The sequence below is a fragment of the Pezoporus wallicus genome, unplaced genomic scaffold (genome assembly GCF_028554395.1).
Source record: "Pezoporus wallicus isolate ANWC-B61680 ecotype Strahan unplaced genomic scaffold, APGP_CSIRO_Pwel_v1 contig_13124, whole genome shotgun sequence".
In the NCBI taxonomy this organism is placed as follows: Eukaryota; Metazoa; Chordata; class Aves; order Psittaciformes; family Psittacidae; genus Pezoporus; species Pezoporus wallicus.
The window spans coordinates 741-9434 of NW_026641922.1; the positions used below are offsets into that span (position 1 = coordinate 741).

An 8694-nucleotide genomic window follows, 5' to 3' on the forward strand; every position below is an offset into this window, starting at 1 on the left:
ACCAGCGCTTTGTGACGTGCCCTTCGTGACCCACCATGTTGCCCTTAGCGACGTTCTCGTCGTGACCCACCATGCTGCCCTTAGTGACACGCCCTCTCTGACCCACCATGGTGCCCTTAGTGACGTGCCCTTTATGACCTACCATGGTGCCCTCAGTGACGTTCCCTTTCTGACCCACCATGGTGCCCTTTGTGACGTGCCCTAGGTGACCCCCCAGGCCACCGTATAAAAGGCAACGGGTCATACCGCTCATGCCAGTGTCCGGCAGGACAGTGACGGGACAGAGCGGGAGCGCAAGGCTGGCGCAGACCCCTGAGCGCAGCCCACGTTGTTCCCCGCTGCCCCAGCAGCCCTGCGGTGCCGAGACACTTCTTGGAACATTCTTCGTTCCCCGCGCTACACCTTTGCCTTGTCTGATGAGGATGGCGGAGGGACACGCTGCATCCATGCAGTTCATCCAGACTTTTCTGGAGAGCTCAGTGAAGGTAATTACAGCCATTTCCAGGGTAGCAGTGCCTGCGTTTCCTGACGGGGCCACCGGCTCTGCTGCCAGGGCTGCTGGGGGCTGCTGGCTGGGCGCGGCTGCACCCCCGGGCTCCTGCACAGCACTGCAGCCCCAGTGCTCCAGTCCTGCTGGCCCCTTCTCACACTGCCCGTTTGTGTCTCTGCTCCCCGGCTGCCCAGGAGGAGGCTCAGAAGATTCGGTTCCTGCAGACCGTCTCCACCCTGAGCAAGGATGCCAGAGATGAGGGCTTCACACAGAAACTGAAGGAGTTCTACCACCGATTTCAGGTGGCAAAGAACATCGAGGTGAGGGGACCCCCGGCTGCTCTGGGGAAGGGGGCAAGTTGCCAGGCGCCGGCACACTGTGAGGACACACGGGGCCCATGCAGGGGGAGGGCAGGGACCAGCGTGCGCGGACAGACACTGAGCTGCCTGAGGGGATGCGGGTGTCGCTGAGCAGCCCTGCAGCAGGGCCGTGCTGGGGGCCGGTGCTGGGCTGGGGACAGAGGGTCTCCACCAGCCCTGCCGCCTGGTGCCTGCGGCCACCAGGTCCCATCCCGGTTGTGTTCTGCAGGCGCTGGTGGAAGAGGAGCCCGTGGACCACCTGCACACGGCCGTGCGGCAGCAAGCCATGCTTGCCCTCGCCCATATGAGGTATGTGCCCAACCCCTGGTTTGGCTGACACCTCTGCACAGTCCGTGGCCCTGGGCCTGCCCATGGGCATCTCCCATCCCGGCAGAGTCCAGTGGTGCCCTCAGAGGGCCTGCTCTTTGCCCTGCTCGCGGCTTGCGGAGAGATGGAGGGGAAAGCAGAGGGATCCTGCAGGGCCCCTCCACGTCTCAGCTGCTTCCAAAAGTGGGAGGCGGGAGACTTTCCTGCCAGGACTGTCCTTCGGCCTGGGCCATGCCAAGGAGGGAGGAGGTGCCTCCTGGCAATGCTGCCCACACACCAGGGCTCCATCCCGCTTGGGGGCCTCTGCTCCAGAGGTCTGTGTCCACCTGGCCAAGGCATGGAGGCAGCGCTCCCAGCACCCGCGTCTCACAGGTCCCTCTCTCTCTCTTTTCAGCAAAGTGGAGATGGCACTGGGGGGCAAGAAGAAAAGCCTTTTAGAGGCCTGTTTCAGGAGTGTCTTCTTGCTTCCTCCTAAAACAGACATGCAGGGCCTAGACAATTTCCTCTACTTTAAGGTAAGTGCTGTTGTGCTGTCAGGAGCACTCAGAGCTGCTCCCTGGCTGCCACGTGCTGAGACACAGCCAGAGATCCAAGGCACGGCAGGGTGTCAGCTTTGCTTTCCCACCCTCGTCCCTTCATCTCCTTCCCCTGGGCCTCACCATGTCCAGTGCCTCTGGACTGGCTCCTCTGCCCGCCGCAGCTTGTCTGCCCCAAGGCCTCCCTTGGCCAACCAGAGGTGGCAGGGGTGTCCTCCCCTGGCGTGGGGAGTTAGATCCATTCCCAGGGAGAGAGGGACTGCAGAAAGACTGACACAACCTTTTTCCTCCTTGCAGACCCTGGATGCCATGGACATCCTGCTTAAGAGCTTGGTGCTCAGCTCCCCTGGCTGCAAGGACCTGAGGATTATCTTGCAGGTGTGGCACTGGCAGAGAGCGGGGTTCGCAGAGGCTGTTCCTCACTCTGGAGGGACAGGAGTGTCCACTCTGGAGTGGACGGTGTCCTCCCCAGCACCATGCACACAGCACACCGCAGAGAGGGTGCTCAGCTCCCTTGGGGGACCCAGACACGGCCCACCGTGCTCTTCCAGGAGCAGCGTGTCCCCTGGCTGCAGTCAACGTCATTTCTCCCCTGCGGCCTCCTTCTGTGCCATGGCAAAACCTGGCCCATGGCACTTTTGGGCCAGCTCCATCCCCAGAGCTTTCCTCGCACCAAAGGAGTGGGGAGCATTGACCCCTCTCCTCAGGCACCGCAGCAGTGGCTGCGGCTGCTGTCCTTCTTCCCCTGCCTCGCAGTCCCTCCTGCTTTTCTGCCCAGGTCTGACTGGGGCAGAGACCCACTGGAACCTGCCTGTCCTGCACAGGGAGCCCAGCCCTGACGCTCCGCACTCCTGGCTTCCCAGAGAGCAGTATGCCCATTCCCCCATTGCAGACCCACCGCCCCCTGGCAGGGTGCTGCCCAAAAGCCCAGCCTTCATGGAGAGGGGACACAGGCCTGTGCTTTCGGGGAGGGCGCAGAAAGAAGCAGACTCTACCCTGGGGTGGCCTCTGCCTCCCTTCAGGGCCACAAAAACTGCATGGGTCCAGTCGGGACTTGAGAAGTGCTGCTGCTGCTGCTGGCAAAGGCACCAGTTCCCAGGGCACAGCAGCACTTTCTCTCCTTCCAGATGCTGCTGCCTTTCACCGACACTAAGAATGCAGCTGCATGTGAAAGGGCTGTGGTCAGGATTGGGAAGCTGGTCGATTTGATGGACAGCTCTTCCTCGGTGCAGGTAAGGAGGCAGGCACCCTCCAGCCAGGCTGTCTCCCATTCCCTGCCCACCGTGGGCAGCAGCCTGCAGCTCGAGATGCCTGAGGCATTCAGCACAGCTCTGCCCTGGGCGAGGGTCTCGGCTTCTTTCTTTTTCCCCCAGTCTTTCCTCCCCAGCACCCTTTCTTCCAGAAGCCAGTCCTGTGAAGGACAGCACTGCCCAAGGAGCATGGCGGGAGGCCAGGCCTGGCAGCTCTCCCTGCCCTGCTGCCCAGCTCGCTGCTCTGGGAGGGCCCTGCAGAGCTCTGACGTGCCAGGATCCTTCCCCGGGGCAGACTCTCGGGTTCAGGGCTTTTGTCGCAGCTGCTGCCTCTCAGCCCTTCTACCCATCCTGCCTCCCTTGCCCAGGTCTGGAGCTTGCTTACAGATGACAACAGCTCTTCCCACGGCGACGCTATCCATGACCGCCTCCTGGGACAGCTGCTGGGACATCTCATTGTTTGCTGGACTAGCAAGATCTGGGAGATCCAGTATGAGGCTTTGGATACTCTTCATTACCTCTGCAGATGCATCCAGCAGCAAAAATGTAAGAGAAGCTGTGTTGGGCTGCATCCCTCCACACACAGACATCTCCTCGTAGTCCTGCTTGTTTCCCTGAGCATTGCAGTGGATTCTTTTTGTACTTGCTGGAGGCTGTCCAGGAGAGATTGCCCTCTTCCCTCACCTCCTTTGCCCCTCACAGCTGCTTTCCCAGCTTTTCCCAATAGCATCCCAGCTACTGGTTTGCTGCAGAAGCTGAATGCTCACCACAAGTCCAGTACTGTGCTGCTCTGCTTCCCACTCTTCTCAGGACCTCTCAGAACCCAGCTGTTCCGTGGTCCCCATAGCCAAAGCCGTCATTGATGGTAAGCAATACTGTGTCCTAATGACCCTCCTGTGATCCCCTCTTGTTTAGGTGTGACATCACCAGAGGATGATCTAAAGCATCCCCAGTGTGGAGGCGAAAGGAAAGCTGGGAAACCCTCCTGGCTTTCCGTGTGCAGCACCAGGAGCATTGTAAAGGTAATGAGCTTCTCCCTTGCTGGGCCTTGTCCAGGGCATCAGCAGGAGACTGGTGTGAGCAAAGGGGTCCAGAACGAGCAGGCTTGCCATGGTCTCACTGTCCCTGGTGAGAGGGCTGCTGCTGCTCTGGAGCAGGGACTCCAGAGGGCTGCACTCCGGTGTCCCAGCAGCAGCTCCAGCTCTCCTGGCCACCAGGAAGCCCCGCTTCTCTGTAGGATCAGCACACCGTGCCCACGGCCCCAGCCCTCCTCCCTCACCCTAGGCCCCTCTCTTCTCATCCTCCACCCCGCAGCGACTGCAGCCCCTGCTGCCAGCTTTCCTGTGGGTACTCTCGCCAGAGCTGCTCTCGCTGCTCAGCTGAGCAGCACTATCAGGGCACTCGGTGTGAGACGCCTTCCCTGCCTTCCTTCCTCCCGCAGGCATTTGGGGAAGACCTCCGACCCCCTGATAAGACGGTCATCCTTGTCAAGGCCATCGAGGCCATGAGAGACTCATGCACATGCGACAAGGAGGAACTGATCAGCATTGTGGATGTGGCCATGACAGAACCTGCCTCCTGGCTGACGGAGGTAAGCAGCCTGTGGCTGCCCTGCCCTTGAGCCCTTTCAGGCACTGTTCCTCCCTACATCGGCCTTGCCTCACCCAGGTGCCTCAGGCACCTTGAAGCCATTTCACACCAGCAGAGTAGGATGGGAGGGGCGGCCATTTCAGTGGCAGCTGAGGAAACGGCTGCAGTCTGGTGGCAGCACCACCCTCACTCGTGTGCCCTCCAGGTGCCAGTCATCGTTAGCTGCATCTATAACAACCTGGAGCACATCAACACACTGTCAGTCTGGCACACCCTGGACATGCTGCTTCTAATGATGGCAGAGCAGTGGCCAGGGGATGTGATCCTGCGACTCGTGCATCTCTCTCCAGAATGTGACAGGTACTGACCCCCACAGCCCTTGTGGGTTTGTTCTATGCAGGGAGAAGGGGCTGGAGGCCCACAGAAAACTACAGGGCACCCCTGAGGAGCAGGGCCCTGCACCCCCCCACTCTCTCCACCCCTGCTGGGTCGGCCAGGCCTGCAGTAGCCAAAGCTGGCCAAGTTAGATCCGAGTCCCGGCACGAGGTTCCTCCCTACCCCATGGGGAACACTATCTCAGCCCCCTCCTGCCTGCCCAGGCACTCCAAGCAAGGGGTCGGGAAGGGCCAGGGCTGCAGGACAGCCTGGCTGCTGCAGGACAGCCTGGCTGCTGCAGGACTGGCCCAGGCACCGTGTGGTGGCTGAGGTGGCCCTGCCGACAGAGTGCTCTGCGTCTGCAGTGTTGCTATGGCCATGTGGGAAGTGCTGCTCTCCCAGCGCCTCATCTTGGAGAACAGCCTGAGGGAGCTGAGCATCAGGTTCCACTACCTGAGTGTGCCATGGAGATTCAGCACCTACAAAGCGGAGGCCTGCATCCAGCTCTTGGCTGTGAGTAACCAGCCCACTCCTTGCTCATGCTCAGGGCCGTGCCTGCCTCTCCAGGAAAATGGGCACGGCCCTCACCCCTGCCATCTGCCCCATACGGTCCCAGAGGAGGACACAGCCCCTTAGGGCCAGCCCAGCACCAGGTTCCCCTGCCCCAGCCACGCAGGGCCACGCTGACTGGGTGCGGGTGCGCAAAGCCCCTGTCTGCCCAGGTAGTGCTCTGCTTGCACAGGCGGAGCCAGCACAGACAAGCGTGTGGTGTGTCCCACAAGCGCTGAGTGTCCCCCAGGATGGGCTCTCCGTCCCCTGTGCCCTTGCCCTGAGCTGCCAGTGGGACCCAGGGGCCGTACTGTGCAGGGAGCCCTGCAGGCTTGGTCCATCTCTCACTGCCATCTTTGTTTCAGCTGCTCGCCTCCAGCCATGTGACACCAAAAATGTTTGCTGGGGTGTACGAAATCCGGAAGCTGCTGATGCCTCCAAGGCTGCTCTCCCTGGTGCTCCAAGGCCTCGTCACACTGTCACAGTCACCTGACTCGGTGAGCAGGGCATAGTCAAGTGAAGCCGTGCTGGCCACCTGGTGCTGGGCAGTGGGGAACGCGGTGGCTTGACCTGGGCTGGGAGTCGGGACCTGGGGTGACGGCTCTAAATGCCCTCAAAGTCCCCTCACGTGCCCCCATCCCCTCAGTGCACCCACAGGCAAGGCCTGCCAGGAGGCTGCTGCAGGAATTCCTGTGCCACCGCCCATGCAGCCGGACAGGAGGCTGGTGCTTAATGGCCAGAGCATTTTGGCCTGGGTGGTCTTTCACCACTTCACAAGAAAGAAATTCTGTGCTTCTTACAGGCAAGGAAAATACTGGTCATGCTGCCAGACTTGATGGAGGCCCTGCAGAGCGCCCACAGCGACAACAAGATGAAGGCCCTGCTCACGTTCAGAAACGTAATAGGTCATTTGAAGAAGAAGGCCAGCTCCATCGCTCTGGAGCTGGCCGAGAAGCTCCTTCAACTCTTTGATGATGTAAGGCTGCTGTGGAAACCTGAGTCCCACTGACGGGCCCTTTGCAAGAGCAACTGCCCGGCAGCACAGCCTGGCGGCAGCGCTTGCCCAGGGCTAAGCCTCTCCTTCTGCCCCCGCGCTCTCGTGGGGATGGCTTCTGGTCTCTGCAGCCCAGCCCAGCTTCTCCCCGACAGGCTGATGGCTCTGGGAGACCTGAGGCCCCTCCCCTCAGCCACGCTGACGCCCTGGCTCAGGGAGCAGCTGTTACTGAAGCCCTCCTGTCCTCCTCCCTACCAGGAGTGCAGCCAGACGCAAGAGCTCTCCATCTGCCTCTTCAAAGATGCAATACAGATGGCGGATTGGAAGGACAAGCGGCAGATGCAGAAGAAGGTGCGGAGGAGCCTGGTCCCACTCATGTTGCACATGAGTGACGAGATCGAGAGCGTGGCCAAGGTACGGATTCCAAACCTAAGCCGTGGTGCGGGGCAGGGTGTGCTGAGCCCGCAGGGGTGGCCTGGGCATCAGTGAGGGCAGGAGCAGCTGACACAGACATTTCCCACACCTGCCCTACGTGGTCCAGCAGGGCTCAGCAGCAGTCCGTGACCACCAAGGCCTGAAGAGCGGAGTCCGCAGGGGCTTCCCAGCTGTCCCTGCAAGTGCTGAGGGCCAGGCCTTTGGGTCTCAGGCCCTGTCCACAATCTCCCCAATCCTTGTCCCCCTCTGCAGGCCTCTCAGGAAGCCATCTGTGCAGCTGCGAAGGTGCTCAAATGGGAATGGCTCAGTCACCACGTGCAGACACTGGAGAGATGGCAAACTGTGCAGCGCTTGGTGAGGACAAGTCCCAGGCTGGACACGGGGTGCTCCTCTCACCTCCCCACCCTCAGGATGTTGCAGGAGGCACATCTGGGCCCTGGCAGTGGCACAGGGGGCTCTCAGGAGCTCCAGACCCTGCTCTGCCTGCAGCTGTCTCTGAACCTCAGCCCCACAGGGCTCCTGGCTGGGAGACACACATGGCCTGAGGAACAAGGGGAGGTGTGGGGTGCTGGTAGGAGGGAACGGCCCAGGCAACTGGGGAAGGTCTGTGTCAGCCCTGGGCCATTGTGCTCTTTCCAGCTGGAGCAGGAGCAGAGCAGAGCAGAAGAATATGTGCGTCAGAGCCTGCTTTACCTGCAGCACGCTCAGGTCAGCGTGCGACTGGCAGCTGTGAGGTTCATTGGTAAGCCGCGGCCCCTGGAGTCCCTCTTTTGGCAGCCTGGCCCCAGTCCCATCTGCTGCACTGGCAGCGAGGAGCAGCCCTGTGGCTGCCAGAGCATCGACTGCCCCGTGCAAGGCCTGTGCAGCCAGGGGCTCTTGTGCTTCCCTCTCCAACCCCTGCCCTCGCAGCGGGGCTCAGTGGCACCTTGCTCAGTGCCACCTCCCCCTGCGTCCTGTCCTTCCCTGGGGTCACCCTGCTGAGGGGAGGAAGGGGTGCAGCCAAACCGGCAGAGGCGGGGCCGTGCTGCCGGCAGCGTGCTGGGCAGCAGCAGGTCTGATGGAGCTCTCTGCACAGGGATGGCCGCTCGGTGCCTGAAGGAGAGCCGCGCGGACACGCTCCTGGAGGTTTGCGAAGGTAAGCAGGGACAGTGCTGTGTGTGCTGGGGCTGGTGGGGCAGGGGACAGAGCCTGGGCAGCGTGCTGCCATGCCCTGTCCTGCTCCAGGGAACATCTCGGGGGCATTTGTTGCATTCCTGAGCAGCAGCTTCCAGGTGATCCGTTTGCCCCGCCTGCGCCTCCTGACCAGGGAAAGGGATGGCTGGGGCTGGCATGGTCTGGAAGGGATGCCTGCTGGTCTCTGCAGATTGGTGGGTTTCAGCTCTGCTCTCTTTCCTTCTCTTGCAGCCCTCCATGCTCTGAGAAGCCACGAGGAATCCCAAGTCTCCTCCCTGGCATCTCAGACAATACACATCCTCACCTGTTTACACGCGCGGCCAAGACGGAGATGGATCCTGCAGGCGCTGTGCTGCTGCCTCTGAAAAGCCAGGCAGCAGTTAAGCCCTGCTTAAGAAAATGGGTCTTTCGGATTAAAGTTCTAACCACAATTCCAAGGCCATTGTGTTCTTCACACGCGGCGCGGAAAGGCCTGTCAGGAGCTGCCGGGCAGCCTTTGCGCCCCGGCCGCCCTCGTCGGCCCGGCCACGGTCTTTGGGAGCACCGCCGCCAGAGTGCACAAAAGTCAGGGCCACACCTCCACAGTTTCTCTGAGCATCCTGTTCCAGTGCCTCAC

General features: G+C 61.4%; 2 protein-coding genes across 2 annotated transcripts; both read left to right on the forward strand.

Annotated features, from left to right (window-relative positions):
* Positions 1-251: 251 nt before the first annotated feature.
* Positions 252-5988, forward strand: LOC130608218 (uncharacterized). The gene is made up of 10 exons (XM_057426003.1): positions 252-485; positions 685-810; positions 1079-1158; positions 1571-1691; positions 2010-2090; positions 2840-3508; positions 4404-4553; positions 4758-4912; positions 5293-5440; positions 5842-5988. The coding sequence occupies exons 1-10, from the start codon at positions 252-254 to the stop codon at positions 5986-5988; spliced, it is 1911 nt and encodes a 636-aa protein (XP_057281986.1).
* Positions 5989-6100: 112 nt separating this feature from the next.
* LOC130608219 (uncharacterized) lies at positions 6101-8443 on the forward strand. Its single transcript, XM_057426004.1, has 5 exons — positions 6101-6452; positions 6729-6884; positions 7158-7647; positions 7888-8040; positions 8310-8443. The coding sequence occupies exons 1-5, from the start codon at positions 6297-6299 to the stop codon at positions 8441-8443; spliced, it is 1089 nt and encodes a 362-aa protein (XP_057281987.1). The 5' UTR covers positions 6101-6296.
* Positions 8444-8694: the final 251 nt, after the last annotated feature.

Coding starts and splice junctions, on each gene's coding strand:
- LOC130608218 (XM_057426003.1), top strand. CDS start 252: ATGCCAGTGTCCGGCAGGACAGTGACGGGACAGAGCGGGAGCGCAAGG. Junction 4,554..4,757: donor CTGCCTCCTGGCTGACGGAG/GTAAGCAGCCTG, acceptor TGTGCCCTCCAG/GTGCCAGTCATCGTTAGCTG. Junction 5,441..5,841: donor CCTGCATCCAGCTCTTGGCT/GTGAGTAACCAG, acceptor TCTTTGTTTCAG/CTGCTCGCCTCCAGCCATGT.
- LOC130608219 (XM_057426004.1), top strand. CDS start 6,297: ATGCTGCCAGACTTGATGGAGGCCCTGCAGAGCGCCCACAGCGACAAC. Junction 6,453..6,728: donor TCCTTCAACTCTTTGATGAT/GTAAGGCTGCTG, acceptor CCTCCCTACCAG/GAGTGCAGCCAGACGCAAGA. Junction 8,041..8,309: donor GCTCCTGGAGGTTTGCGAAG/GTAAGCAGGGAC, acceptor CTTCTCTTGCAG/CCCTCCATGCTCTGAGAAGC.